We start from the raw sequence: 15839 nt of genomic DNA on the forward strand, positions 1-15839 counted from the left end.
TATTTGCCTTACAAACTAAAAAAAACAAAAAAAATCATGCTTAATTCTGTGTCTGAAAAAAAATCAGTCTTCCTTCTGATTTGAATGCTTTATCTGGGACAAATATTTCAGAAAACAATCAACTCAGTAATCGAATTGACTCTGGTTACACAAGAACAGACTCAGCTGACCCAGCACATGTTTTTGTTTCCAGATAGACTTTCTATTTTTGTTTAACATTTTTCTAAATACAAATGTAAATTAGCTTATATAAAGAATAAAATAACTTGATTTCAGTGAAAGATATACTAATACATTTATTAAACAGCATATATCCTAGGAGGTCAGTGTTTTTTTAGTGCTTTTTCTGAAGTAACAGGCTTCTGTTTTGTCTCCTTTAGTTGACCAGATATACCATCTGGCATCTCCAGCCTCCCCTCCAAACTACATGTATAATCCTATCAAGACATTAAAGACCAATACGATTGGGACATTAAACATGTTGGGTAAGTTGTCATTTTCTTGTTTTTTGGCTGTTGCTGGGAATATTTTAGATGATTATAAGCATAGGTCATTGAATCTTCCTAGAGTTTAATCTGAGTGTGTTCCCTCATCCCTTATCGCCCTGCCTGTGGTATTTGGCAGTTTTGCAGTGTTATTTCAGTGTGACTTTATTTGTCATCAGCATATGTCATGGAGGAGATGGTCTAATTTTTCATGCATTGTAGTAATCTGGCTGCAGCACCCTGGTGGAGATCCCCTGGAAGTGACCACAGGGGCTTCATGTGACCTGACCACCCAGCCTGCCCCCCTCCCCTCCTCTGAAACCAGCTGATGAATGCTGAGGATAAGTGGCATGCCTCATGCTGGAAAGAGGCAGTGGTGGCTCTGATCCCGAGGTTGGGTTGGCATGGCCTTACACACAGAGGTGATTCAGTAGCACTCCTTGAAGGAATGGATGGAGACATCTGTATGGGGTGTTATCAAGACTGAGTACCTGCCCTAGATTGGACTTCAGGGTTCGCATTCATAAAAGATGGAAGAGAGAGCATTGTTAAGGGTGGCCATATGTGTATTTTCACAAATGACATGCCCTTAGATTTATAGCACTGGGTAATGTGCACATATTAATGTTTAAAATTAGAGGCATGCTTAAATTTGGCACAGTTTTTTCAAAAAACTCTAGGGGTTTTGTTTATTTGCAAAGTGGAAGAAAGGTACCACTTTTAAAAATGGCAAGTAAATGATGGATTTAAGTATAGGAACATTTAGTACAGGTTCTGCAAATAGACTTGGGAAATACAGCACTAAATTTTAATTTGAACAAAGCATGGAGTCAAGAGAATGAAAGGACAGCCAGAGATTGGTTTGTCTCTTAGATGCAATATTTTAGGGGGTGGTACTAGTCAAGGTTCTACGGAAGAACAGAACCAATAGGATGTGTAGAGATTTAGAGAAAGAGATTTGTTACGAGGGATTGGCTCACATGATTATGGAGGTCGAGAAGTCCCACCGTCTGCCTTCTGCAAGCAAGAAAGAGAACCAAGAAAGCCAGGGGTGTAGTTCAAAGGCCTGAGAACCGGAGAGCCGAGGGCAGATCGATGTTCTATGTAAGCAGTCGGCCTTCCTCCGTCTTTGTGTTCTAGTCAAGCCTGTAAGGGACTGGATGATACATCCACATTGGGGAGGGCCATCTGTTCTACCTAGTCTACAGATTCAAATGCTCCTCTCTTCCAGAAACACCCTCACAGACGCCCCTGGACATAATGTTCAATCAGATACCTGGGCATCCTGTGGCCTAAGTTGACACATAAAATGAACCATCACAAGGGTCAAGTTGTTTGGAGTAAACAACTTCTTCCTATCTGGAAAGAGCTTTATCTTCTTTGTTACCGTCTCCTGCTCTGGTCACCAGACAGAACAGGGTGCTGCTGCTTCTGCTTAGAGGTGTACGTGGTGCCCTCTTCTTGCCATCACAAGCACCTACCCCTCCCTACACTCTCTTTGCCCTGCCCCCCTCCATCATACCAGAACTAGACCATAGAGGAAAAGCCCATCATGTACTTGGTGTTTAGAGAGATTCCATTTATTCTTCCTACTCGGGGGGTGCAGTCACTGTGCCCATGGGTCCTGTCACTGTGGGGCAGATTCAGATGAGGTTACCCTCAGGCTCTTCTGCACTTGGCGCCCCATGGGGGTTGGGGGCTGCTGAATGGGCACAAGCGTTGGTGATACCTAGTAGGAAAGGAAAGGCTCCCAAAGAGAGGCCTCAGCAAAATGCTGTTAGAGTTAAAGGCAAAAGTGACTCGAGCTAGGGCTTGAGCTATGACTGAGATTGAATGTGGAGGCCTTGCAGGAATGGTAAAGAGTCTTCCAGGAGAGATACAAAAGGCAAAGAAACCCAAATTGGACTTTGTATTCTGAACCGAGAGGAGCCGTCATTAGCCATCTTGCACTTGAGACAAGATGCCATGAACTTTTCCTGGCTTCTTCCTGGCGAGGCCCTTTCCTCTATGTAACTTGCCCACCTCCCAGACCCTGTGCTAGAGTTCTTTCTCTGATGAAAGTTTTTCGTAACCCCCAGACACTACAGCAGCAGGATAGCTCCCTTGGCTTCACTCCCTGACAGTTGTCTCTGTAGATCCTGCGTAAGTCATTCCATGAAAGTGATACAGAAATAGTCTTAGTTTCAAAATCTTTTAACTCAGTTGTTTTTGAAATATAACACATTGCATTTATGATGTGTGTTTGTGACCAAAGTTCAGAGAAAACTATAAACTAGAAAGAACTCAGGTAGGGGGGAATATAAAATGTATAGTTACTCTGGAAAACAGTTTGACGCTTTCTTAAAAAACTAAATATGCACCTACCGTAAGACTCAGTAATTGTATTCTTGGGCATTTCTCCCAGAGAAATGAAAATTTATGTTCACATGAAAACCTGTATGAATGTTCATAGCCGCTTTACTTGTAGAGGTCAAAAACGAGAAGCAACTAGAATGTCCTATCGTAGGTGAATGATTAACGGCAGTGCATACATATATCCCCTGGAATTCTACACAGCAATAGATTAGGAAGGAACTTTGATACACACTGCAGCTTGGATAGATTTTGAGGGAAATATACTCCGTGAAAAAATTCAGTCCTAAGAGGCCATGTTCCATTTGTGTATCATCCTCGAAATGACGCAATTATAGACATGGAGAATTGGTTAGTGGTTGCCAGGGATCAGCAGGTGGGAGGGAGCGAGGAGAGGCTATAGAAGGGCCATGTGAGGGAACCTGGTGGAGATGGAAATGCTCTATCACTTTTATCAATGGAATGTCCATTTCAGTGGAAATAGTCACCGATCATATCAATGTCAATGTCCTGATTGTGACACAATCTAGTTTTACAAATTTTAGCATTGGGGGAATCTGGGTAAAGGATACATAAGGTCCCTATACTACTTTGTACAATTGAATTTGAATGTACAAATATCTCAAAAAGTTTAATCAGGAAGAAAAAGATCTCAGCATCCTTCATTTTGAAGCTACTACATTGTCGGACACACTAGAATCCTTCCACCCCACCCAGCCTCGCCCAGAAGCGCACATAGGTGGCATGCACCTGGCTCGTCTCACCCTCCTAGCAGTGCTTTGTGGGCATGTGTTGGCCCCTGCTCTTTGTGGGGGGCAGAGCTGAGGGGTGTCCAGCACAGCCCCCGTCTAGTGTAGTGGCGATTGGGGGTGGGGTATGTTGCCTGTCTTAAGTACAGGGTTAGTGAAGGTTAGGGGAGTTCTTGGAGCCTGTAATGAACCACTGTACACAGGGACTCTGTGAATGAGTTTGGAAGACTTTCCATACTTACTTGACCACCATAGATAATGATGTTCTAGTCAGTTAAATGTGAGTGATCAGTCCAGGAAAGGGGCTCAGAGCAGGATTGAGGAATGTGACAGTTGCTTTGGAGAAGGTGCTATGTAAGCTGAACCGCAAAGGAGGAAGAAGAATGAGTGGAGAGTTACCCAGACAGGGTGGCATGGGCAGTTAGAAGAGCCCAGGGACATGTTCAGGAAGCGGCAGGTGGACCATTGTGGAAGTTAAGGAGAGAAGGGCCTTGCCTTCTGTCAACCAAGGGAAAGTTACCCAGTAAAATATGGGGTAATATTTGGGGGCAGAGGAGTCTTCACGAAACTTCTCAAATCACACTTTTATCAAACTTACAGATTCTGCATTTGGACCTGCTTATGACAAGTATTCAACAAAATACTGGCCTTCTGAGAATCCATTTAGGTTTTTCTTACTTCATTTGTTTTATTTATTTTGGTGCCAAAGCAGATGCAGTAAGGGTAGATAATTGGATAGATAATTAAATGTCTTTAATACTAAAACAGTGCTTAAATTGGCCAGCAAAAAATGTGCCTGCACATGTAAATGGAGTCTCTTATCATGTCTTTGCTTTCTATAGGGCTGGCAAAACGAGTCGGTGCCCGTTTGCTCCTGGCCTCCACGTCGGAGGTGTATGGAGGTAAGTAGGAGGCTCTCTCAGGGGATGCTCACTCTAGCGCTTGGACTGTTTTCATCCTGTCTCAGAAGAGTCCAGGGTTCTTTTCTGAGGAGGCCCAGCCTGCCCATGCTCCTCCTGTCGCAAGAGGCTACCTGTCAGCCTCCTGGGTCGCCCAGCTCCTCCTCCTGGTGGGACAACCTCTCTTGTTTAATCACACATCACTGGAGGACTGTACCCTGTCACCTGGCCAATAAAGACCCACCATTTATGATTCCACAGAAGTGTTTCTGCCATTCTGCTCTGAAAACATCCCAGAAATCACACTATCTTTTTACCTGTTTGGCTAGCACATGCCATTCTCCTATATGAGTCATGCATGCTGCATGCCTGACCTCCCAAGAGCTCGTGGGCTGGCCTTTAAAGCTTGCTGGGAGAAGAGACACACGCTGACTGCCTCCCCTGTTGTATAACGAGTTCTGGAAGTACCTTAAGCAGGTAGTGTCAGAACACCCATGAGCTTGTTTTACCAAGCTACAGCCTTCTTCTCCTTCACTGCCTGGGAAGGAGTTGAGGAGTGGGGACCAGGGGCTATATTTTCAATGCGTGTTTATTTCTCTTCAGCCCCAAACCAGCTGGGTGTGCAAGGTTTAGGAGAACTGCTTAGCTGATGCAGCAGAAGCCAGGTTTTAGTATGATGTAATTTTTCTATTTTATGTTATTATTGTGGACAAGAGAAGGAAGTAAGAGGGTAAAATCAGAAGAGACTTTTTTTTTAATTAAGGAAACTGAATGAAAAAAATCATAGCAACAGAGAAATTCTTCTAAATGCAGTGATATTCTTTGTAATCTCTATGAAAAGGTAGTTCATTGTCTACTTTTTTGAAGTTCTGGGCAGTTATTAATAAAAGAGCAGAGTGTGCTCCTCCCTACCTATGGGGTATGGTATCTGTCCAGAGGGGAACAGTGACATCTTTCCCACAGCCACCCTGCTTCCCCCACTCGTCTCATTTATTATCTGCATGTCTGACAGGAGCCTGTGTTCCTTAGGCTTCCTAAATAATTGGAGAGTGTAATTTATGGAAGTCACCTGGTGCTCTCCTCTGACCTTGAATAACCAAAGTAAACTTTTGTGGAGTATTTGCTTAGTGTCTTAGCCTCGCAGAATGCTGGAAAGGGGAGATGATTGGAAATTATTTTTGACTCTAGATCTTTACTTTTGTATTAACAATGTAAGTTTTGCCCTGTTTTTTTCCATGGTGATTTTGTGAGGGGACTTATTTAGAAGCTTGGCGTCCTGGGCATTTCAGTCCAGATGGTGCCAGTCCAGGGACAGATGGGCATACCCAGCCTTTTCTTTCTTGTCCTTTGTCAAATTTATGACCATCTTTTTTGGAGTGTAGCTTGCCCAGCTCTTGTCAAAGATCCCCAGAAAAAGGTCTGATATCAATCATCTGGTACATTCTGTGAATTTAAGTCAATGGTTCCTTTCTCTCAGGAAGTATTTTCCTTAGAACTTTTCTCTCACTGACTAGTGAGAAGTTTGCCCTTCGAAAGGGAATTTTAAACCACAGCAGCAGATACATAGACCTTTCTTTGCAGCACACTTCTGCATTGCTGCGGAGGCTGTGCTGACCCAGAGGGATCGGCTGAGCGGACATGTGGCAGGATACCTGTCTGTTTACTTCCCTGCACCTGCTCAGGTCCACTGAGTCCCAAGTCAGACTTCAGGGGTAAGATAAACAAGATGGGAATTTATAACAATGCAGAATTTATAACATCTTTTTGTCCAGATTTCGTGGCAAAGACTTATACATTTTATATCATAGTTGTACTCAAGTATGTATAAAATTCTTGGTGTACTAAATAAATTAGGTGTATATTCACATTCCAGAAATATACCTGTGTGAATAAAAGAATTTGTCACTTGTTTTCTTCCAATAGTCTCTTCCCCTGGTATGTCTTAAAGTGTGATTGATTTATACACTAGAGAAACAGGAATTGGGAGTGTAAAATGAGGGCTAGAAGAACAGGCACGTATTTGCCAGGGGTCACCCGGTCCCTCCACCTGCCCTACAGGAGCCTCCACGTTGTCTCGTCACAGGTCCCAGATTTGTTCTGCTGATGGCACATGTCAAAGTCATCATGTTCCAGAGATGCTGCATTTTTCTTTTTTTTTCCAATAAATACATGTTTTGCTCCAGTTATCAATTTTATAAATATAAAACAAAACCATGTATCTCTTCACATAGATTTCATTTAATTGTAATTTGCGTAGCACTCTAAAAGTTAAGAACAATTTACAGAAGAGAGGGAAGACTTAAAATTGGGAGACCTGATCTTTTTTTTTTTCCCTGTAAGTAAAATGTTGCCATTGCTTAATATCATGTCCTACTGGAACTTAGAGAATGGACTGGAAACCTGAGGTTGCCTCTTTAATACATCTCTCCATCTCTAAATGTGTCTTTCCGAAGTTCCCTTTTGCATCATAAATATGCATTATTGATATGAACTGGAAAAAGAAAAGATGAAAACAGTCTCACTTTTCTCCCATCGTAGATCCTGAAGTCCACCCTCAAAGTGAGGATTACTGGGGCCACGTGAATCCAATAGGACCTCGGGCCTGCTACGATGAAGGCAAACGTGTTGCAGAGACCATGTGCTATGCCTACATGAAGCAGGTATTTCACCAGGGTCTGGGCTTGCGGTTTAGGCATGCTGAGCACCCTGACCTCAGATGTAAAGTGCTGTAAAGGAATGAATGCCATGACTGATTTTGTCTGGGGATAGGTGTTTGGGAAGCTCAGTTTCCCAGTATTATAAATTAATGGTATTATCAACAGCTTTTTCCATGTATCTCTTTATTTTAAAAATGATTTCCTAGAGATCAGTTCTTGGGTTTGGAATACTATTTTATGGCTATGAACAGAATGCTTCTTCATTGCCAGTTGCTCGCCAGCAGCTAAGAAGTACCTCTTTTCCTGAAGCCTCCAAATCAATGGATCTTCTTTTTTTACTTTTCTATCAATTAAGTATAAAAATGGATGCGTTATTGCTGTAATTTGAACCTCTTTAGGAATTGTTATTGATATTTAGTTACTGTTATTTCATGCTTTCTTCATTAGTCATTGTTGTGCTGACGATATTTTATGTCACAGATTTGGTCACCCGCATGTTATAGCAGAAATTGCTCACAGACCAAGAGGTCAAGGTTGCCACACTGGCCGTACTGCCGTGTGACTCCAAGATTTAAGCCGTCATTCTCTCAGTTCTTACCTCTGACACAGGGTTGGTGAAGCCTGCCCTGCCCATCTCAGGGTGGTGCAGGAGCCAATGAACTGTGCAGAGAAGGTGGAGGCCTGGGCACAGGATATCCCATTCATGTTCTCACTGAGTGTGTCCTTGGGCTTGGGTCTGAATTTTCACATCCTCATGAAAATGCCCTCTGGTATAGTGGGACATGCAGGTAAATCAACGTGGCTGTGGAACATTGGTCCAGGACAGGCTGTTGGTAGATGCAGTGTCTGTTTCTGGGAGCAATGCTGTCAGGCCCAGGATCCAGTCTGCAAGTGAGCTTGGAGAACTGTCGGCTGTGTGCTCTGTAGGAGGAGAAAGTGTTGTCAGCATGGCCAGCATCCAGGAGTTTTCCTGACCGTCTGTCTCAGGCTCTGGCAGAGCCCCAGTCAAGCATGTGCCAAGGGCCAGGTCACCTGCTCCTGACCTCGGGATGAGAGTTTAATCGCCTTTCCTCCCCGTGGTACCACAGAGGACAGGGCAATGTAAAGCCAGGTAGGCTCTCTGAGGGGTAGGAGAGAATGTCGAGGACTCTCTCATCATGTGTTTAATGAAATGCCAGCATTAAAGATCCATAAATTAACCTTATGCTATTGTTGATATTTAAACTTTTCTGCTTTATTTCTTGGCCAGAAGCAGAACTAATTGCCTTCTAAGCTACTTCAGTCTGTTGGCTTACGTTATCCACTTCCTCTATGAAATGCCGATCAGTTTTAGTAGGCACATACTTTCATCATTTTGGGGCCCAGAATATCTTGATTCAAAAGTTTCAGATGATCTCCCAGACACACAGGACCACTCTGTGTGCATGGGTACTTAGGAGTACTGAGGCACATTGTTGCATTTTATTCTAGAATATGTTCCAGGAGTGATATGATTCTCAACTGTTTTCTTTTGCTTTCAGTCCTATAATTGTATTTCTTACCTAGTGAATTTTCATATAGGTAAAGCTGCTGGACAAATGGGACATTTTGATTGAGCTTTTAGTTTTAATTAAATGATTATTCGGCTAATGTAGTTGATAAATTTATGGGTATACATATTACCTTAAGTATATGCTTGCGATAATTATGGTATTTGGTAATAATAGAGGCAGCATTTCTTGAGCACTGACTGTATGTCAGGTACTGTTCTAGGGGCCTGGACTCCAGCCAGGGTCTGCATTTCACACAAATGCTAACATTGGATCCGTTCCTGTCATCTGTGCCTGGGGGTTCAGGAAGGTAGCACCTAGTAACTCTGGAACATCAGCATTTAAATTCCTGCTCACATAGGTCTCGGGAGCTTAATGGCATGGGCAGCGTTGCCCTGAAAACCGTGAGTAATATACCTGTTAGAAGCCCCCCGTGTGGTCAGCTGGTTCCTCCTGCTCAAGGTAGCACCCCTGACATGAACCCTGTCGGGAGGGTGTCCCTGTCACTCCCTTGGCATGATACGCATTCTATGGAGTCACCAGGCATGTGCCTCCCACCTTGGAGTCCCTAACAGACAGTTGCAGAATGGCTGCAAGAGTCACTTCTGTGGCCAGGTTCACAGTGTACTTCACACAGGGGTGCCGTGGGTTCTTCATGTGGGAACCACGCTTGCTGCTTTCCGTCACACTGGGAGGCTTGAGAATTGGCCCATGGAAGACAGGTGCAGCACTTTCTAGGAAGGAGAGTGTGGAACTTAGGCTCTTGGCCAACAGGTCAGTAAACTGTAGTTTCATTGGGGCTCACACTCTACTTAGCATATGTGCTGAGGGTTTGCATCTGCCCAGGTGAGAAATGGCACCAAGGAAGGCCCACCTCTGGTGGCACGTTGAGGGGGGCCTGTAAGCAGGTGTGATGTTGCCACCCTTCCCCATGGACCCTACCCGTTCCCACTGTGCAGTCATTATGTCAGGGAGTGACCGTGCCCTTGACCCTAGGGATGCTGGGGCCCTGTCCAATTCTGGTGGCTGCGAGGCAGACAGGAGGAGGTTGTAGTTTCCTGATGAGGCAGGAATGACCTGACCAAGAGCAGTGAGCCTGTGAGGGTCACTGTGGTATTGCCTGAGTTCCAGGAGGCCTGTGAAGAAGGTGCAGTGTGTTCTTCCCACCTTCTATCCTGTTATTCATGTTGTAAATATTGTGCTCCCTTGTAGGAAGAGCCATGGGTCCAAGGCCACAAGCCCCCCGGGCCCTAAAATTGGTACCCGAATAATCACTCCCACTTTTGTCTGAGTGGGTGCTGAGGAGGGAGGAAAATGTTGCCTTTCCTCTCTGCGCATAGGAGCAGACACCTCACAGCTGAGACAGGTTTCAGTTCCTGCTATGGCAGTATATTTTGCCAGGTATAGAGAAATAAGAAAATACTGATTAAGAAAGAAAAATTGCTATGCATAATCCCATCTAGAGACAAACATAAGGGGGAAAAGTAAAATAAAACAAACACCATTATATAAAGATTGTGAGAGATATAAAACGTTGAAATGAAGACGTTGAGATGATTCTTTAACTCAGCATTTTGTGACAGCTGGCAGCAAGGGTGGGTCCAAGCACCTCCTGCCACACTGGGTCTGCCCTCTACCTGTGGCCTGATCTCGGGCAAATCACGGACCTCTTTGGGGCAATAACTCCAAAGTGATTGTTGTTTTCTGGGACTATGACTGTGTTCTGAGCACAGCGGCCTGCAGGATGTTGTGCCTTTCTGGATGTGCCACTGTCTGGAGGTGACATTGTTTGAGGATGCTCTGCGTGCCTGCTGTGGGTGTTGTGAGAGAGCAGGAACTGGGGGCTGGAATGCCTTCTGCGTGCTCAGCCTCTGTTAGGGCTCCGTCCGTTTAATCTCAGTTAATTCCCCGCAGCCCCCTCAGGTGGGAGTGGTCAGCCCATCTCACAGATGGGAGGATGGGCTCCAAAACTGGTTTCCAGGTTCCTAGCCCATAAGTGGGGCTGGAACCCTCAGCTGGCTACCTGTGGGGCCTGCTCCTCCCCACACTCCCTGGCTGTCCCTGCAGGCTGAAGCAGGTAAAGAAGCGTGAGTGAGCAAGAGGAGACCACGCAGCTCCAAGTCCAAAGGCGCCAAGGCTCCTTTGCAGCTCTCACAGTTGTGGGACACTGCCCAGAACGAGTAGTTCACGCACCTGCGGTAGCGTCACCCCTGCACCTCTCAGCTGGGAGATTCAGCAACAGGAGCTGCACTGTGACCTTGTCAGTTTATAGTTCTAAACATGTGATCTTTTGAGATAGTTTGGGGAGAAAATTTAAAACTTTGTGTATTATATGCTATCTGAAGACAAATGAAAAATCAAGGAGGATGAACCAGGTGGAATAGTACATCTGGCATATTTTTAATTCATTATTTTAACAACTTTAATTAATTTCTTATACATAATAACATATCCCCTTTTAAGTATAAATTGTGATTTTATTTTCAAGATCCTGTGTAGTATGTGGATATGTCTTACTCTGAATAATATGTAAAGATTGAAAATATAAACAAGATAGAGGTAGGAATAATTTTTTTTATAGAAAAATTTCTCTTTTCCTAAGGATTCTCTTCTGAGTTTCTTTTAATGAATGAACTGTCCTAATGTATTCAAAATAGAATTTTACTTTCCAGAAAAATGTACCACACATCCCTTAGAAAAAGAGAAGCTCCCTGGAATCTTTTTTCGTGGGATGGAGTGAGATGGAGGTTGAGATCAAAGGGCAGAGTCTCTCCCGAATAGTTAGAACTTGCCAGGGAGGAATTAAATTGTCACTTCTGCGTGCATTTGGACTCAGTGGCTTGATAAATATGGGGGCCTCCCCCGTAGGCTGCGGTCAGTGCTTAGTGTGCATTTGAGTTCGCCCTCTCATGAGTCTGACTCTGAGGTCTGTGGCCCACCCACTGAGCTGGATCTGCAAAACAGACCACCATTCATAAAACCAGCAAATGGCAGAGTGGAAAGAAAGCAAACTCAGAAATCACCTAGTCTAATGGCCCTGAAGGTGTGATTTTCTTTTAGTTCCTGGCATCAAAGTACTTTTGAAAAAGTCAGAGTTGGTGTATATATTCTACCTGAGTTGAAAAAAAAAAAAAAAGCAAGCAGCCAAACCAGGTGCAGTGTTCCATGGGTAGGACTCACACCCCAGGAGGCCTGTCCTGTCCTCTGGACCTGCCCAGTAGCAGCTTGGCTTCCTGGCCCTGTGACTCACTCACTGGGTGCCTGCTGGCTGCATCCCACGTGTCCCACCTAGACACTGGCAGAGTGATATCCACCCCTCCTGGCCTGCTGCAGAGCAAACCTCAGGGAAGGTCAGCTGATTGTTGATGCTGAAGCAGGAGTGCTGAGAAAGATGGCCAAACAGACGCAGACACACCCCTCCCGGACCCCCTTCCTCAGCTAACCCCTCGAGTCAACTTGAACCTTTTAGCACCTTTGAGAATCGTGCTTCAGCACAGTGAGCTGTGCATTCTGCAGTGGCCTTAGTCTTATCCACAGGTAGGGAGCAGAACCCATCGAGATGTATGCATGACAGGCCCTAGGGGAGTTAGGGGGTTCGGCCCTCACAGCCTGGCCCTGTTGCTTTAGGGATGTGCATGTACTTCTCTGAGAGAAGCATCAGAGAGAGCCTGGGCTGCTGTATCTCGGTGCACTTCCTGGCATTTCTCCATCCCGTTGCCTACAGGTGAATATGCCCAGGCTCCTCCTTCAGGACCTGCTCCCTCTATGCAGGGCTCTGTTCCACCTTCTATCAATAGTACCTTCCGTCAGCGAATATAGTGATCATGTTACAGTGTTCAGTGGCTTGATATAGCACAGTAAGTCATCACTTAACAGCATCAGCAGGTTCTTGGAAACTGCTACTTTAAGCAGAAGGACATAGAACAAAATCAGCAGTACCACAGGCTAACTGCTATAAACAAGAGTTAAGTTCCCAGGCATATTTCTGGTCACAAAAACATCACCAAAATTCTAAATAAAGACTAAAACACTTCTAATATTAAGGATTTGAAATAAATGTGAGCTGTCCACCTAAGGAAGATTAATAAAAACAAGATAATTATTTACAGGCTCTCAGGTGGCCAGAGCCTATCGCAGCAGCTCCAGGTTCCAGGCAGGAGCCTGCCCTGGACAGTATGCCACCCTCTCACAGGGTGTACTCACTCACACTGCGACCACTGGAACAGCCCACTTGTCTGACATGCACAGCTTTGGGATGTGAGAGGAAACCAGAATACCCGGAGAAAACCCACGCAGACGTGGGGAGAGGAGAACCTGCCAGCTGCATGCAGACAGTAGTCCCAGCCAGGAGGTGATTTTTTTTCTCATCCGTATTATCATGAAATGATATTATTTGGGGACCTGTTGTACTCTCCACTGAATGATTGCATTTTAAAAGAAATTTTGAGGGAGAACCCATGTGTCGTGAGCAGGGCAAGGTCAGACATAACCAAGTCCATGAACGTTTGTGTCTTTCCACAAGGTCAGGCTTTTATTGATACTATTTCCATCATAAAATCCATGTGCTCCATGCAGTTTCCAAGGAGGGACTTCTTAGTACTCTCCATTCACTCGGTAATCAGAGCTGTGGTCACACAGGCTCAAGCCACCCCACAGGTCAGTCAGTACTGCAAACCATACCTAGTAGTATACTTAATATATAAATGTTTAGATTAAGCATTCCACATCAAACAGAGTAACATTTAACATCAAGAGATAAGGGGAGAGGAAAAGGGGTTCATTAACCAGTCTAAGGACAGTGACATGGACAAAGAGAGAGTCCTGGGCTTATCTGGATGCGCAGCATCATCTTGCATGGAAGAGCCCTTGATTTGGGCAGTCTTTGGCAGCAGATGCTGGGTGCTGATCATGAGTGACAGCAAGACGGAGTCTGTCAAGATGGCCATCTCGAGGTGTAGAAGTCCTGCTCTTGAAGTTACGGTCCTTGAGCCCTTTGGTGAGGACTGACAGTAAAGGGTTATGTATGCCCTTAATCTGGTTGGGTGTTGTCTCTGTTGATTACGCAAACATCTGGACCGCGTTGGCTGGGTGCCTTTTGAAATGTGAAATGGAGTCATTTTCTAAGATAAAATCACTTATGTCAGAGGTGCTCTGTACACTGTGTAATCCCTGCTGGTAACATTTCTGTCCTTGGGAGATACCTGGGGAGGGAGGAATCCCTGTACCTTCATTATTCCTCTTGGATCACCTCTTTTGCCTGTCAGGCCTGCTGTTAGTTGGCTCCATGTCTCAGGACCTGCATACCCAAGCCCTCACCCCTCTCTCAGCTGCTACGAATGAGGCAAGGAGGCGTTTGATGCCAGCTTACACTGTTCCAGCCTAGTTGGTGTTTCCAAAGGGCCTTTGGGAGGCTCAGCCTGTCCCTTGTAATCCTAGTGTCCTGGTGGCAATGTTTGTGAGCTGTTCCACACGTGGTCACCATCACTTCAAGGTAAATTAGTGTCATCAGAAAACTGGGGACAGAGGTCAAGGGCAATTACTGGGTTGAGAACCATCCCTTGGAGGTATATAATAATGATGGCAGTTTTCAAAACAGTTTCAGTGTTTTAACCCCTGTGTTGTAGGTAGAATGGATATTATTGTCCTCATCTCAAAGATTAGGATCTTAAATCTTAGAAAGTGACTTCCTTGGGATAATGAATCCCAGGATGAGACTAGGCCATCCAGACATTGCAGCCTCCACCCTGTGCAGGTCCCTCAGCATCCATCCTCTCTTAAGTTTCCGTTGGTTCTATGTTGGCGCAGCTCAGGCTTTTAGGAGTTGTCTTGACCTTCCTGATGCTTGGAGCTGTCCATGACTCATGGGCCACCACATGGGACGGAACCACAGAGCATAAAGTGAAATCCAGCCATGCCTAGGATGCGTCAGCAGTTAGCTTTCTGACTGACAGCTTTGTCTATGCTCAAAGGCACCAGCTCAGTGTCAGCAGGACCTGACCACTCCCAGGCAGAACATTGTGTGGGAGTCAGGGGTTCATGAATGTGTTTGCTTCTTGGTCCTTCAGAGGTGGGCTCTTCCTTAAATGAGACAGCATTGCCTGGTGTGCACTTCCTGGGTTTTCAGCCTGGCTCTTCCCTTCTTAGGAAGGTGGCTTGGGGTCAGACCCTGGACCTCTCCTCAGCTCTGAGATGAGGAATAACTATACCTTCCTCCAAGGCATGCAAATGGGTGGCGACTGAACTGCCACCATAAACAGTGGTGTTGGCACCCACCGACTGTCCCCCTGCCTGCCCACATGGTCCCACCGTGAGGACCAGTGGGAATGAGGATTCAGCAGCAAGTGGACTATGCATATTGACTGGGGGTCACCTTTGTGTGAAGGCCAAGGGTTCCCTGATGCTGCCTAGAAAGGGATAGATGGGCATACAAACTGCAGAATACACCATCATCCCAGAGGAGAGCAGGTCTTCACTGGAGTGAGCCTTGGGTTCCTGTCTATTTCAGTTTAGGCTTCATGAGTAGCTTGTCTTATTGGTGTAGACCAGCCTTGAGAGCTAGCGTTCTTGGAAGTGTTGTTGTGCTCACAGCTGTTGCACCTGTGTAGAAGGGCTGCCCTCTGTCGCTGAACCATTACAGGCCCAAATAGAAAAGCCACAGCAAGCAAGCCTGTTTATGGGTTGGACACTTAATGTCTGCTGATCCTAATGAGGCCATGTTCTGGAATATTGTTTTGTGGAAAGGGAAGGTCAAGAAGATAAAAGCATTTGATTTGCTGCAAATTTTGCCTAACCCATTGAGCTTTTCCCCTGCCAGGCACATTGCGTTGATTATTGTAAATTTGCTGAGGTTTTTCTAGTCTTTTCCTAGAATAAAGCCATAGCCATTCACTTTCTTTCCTCATCTTATCAATTAAATGCAAGTGGGTGCTTCTGAGTTATTTTCTGTTGAGAACAGCATCTCTGCTCCCCACCCTTTTTAATACACTCATTAGTTCAGTGTGAAAAAGGGTTGATTTATTCTTGGACTTAGCTCATATCTTTGTCCTGAGTATCTGAGTGGCTCATGTGAAGTATTACAGTGTATTGCTGGGAAGAATTAGCACAAATAAAGCACTCTGACTTCTAAAAGTTAACTGTGTGCTTCCATGCCTCTTACCCTTTTTCATAT

The 15839-nt window shown here is 45.1% G+C and overlaps 1 protein-coding gene across 3 annotated transcripts in view; it reads left to right on the forward strand.

Moving 5' to 3' along the window:
* The window catches only part of UXS1 (UDP-glucuronate decarboxylase 1), a 95292-nt gene that overhangs the window by 58708 nt on the left and 20745 nt on the right, over positions 1-15839 (forward strand). For all 3 annotated transcript variants that reach the window (XM_032176639.2, XM_032176641.3, XM_032176643.3), the window contains 3 exons: positions 381-485; positions 4429-4488; positions 7024-7145. In XM_032176639.2, coding sequence (XP_032032530.1) covers positions 381-485; positions 4429-4488; positions 7024-7145 — 287 coding nt within the window. The remainder of the gene's footprint in view (positions 1-380; positions 486-4428; positions 4489-7023; positions 7146-15839) is intronic.

This window comes from Hylobates moloch, unplaced genomic scaffold, assembly GCF_009828535.3.
Source record: "Hylobates moloch isolate HMO894 unplaced genomic scaffold, HMol_V3 SCAFFOLD_15, whole genome shotgun sequence".
Classification (NCBI taxonomy): Eukaryota; Metazoa; Chordata; class Mammalia; order Primates; family Hylobatidae; genus Hylobates; species Hylobates moloch.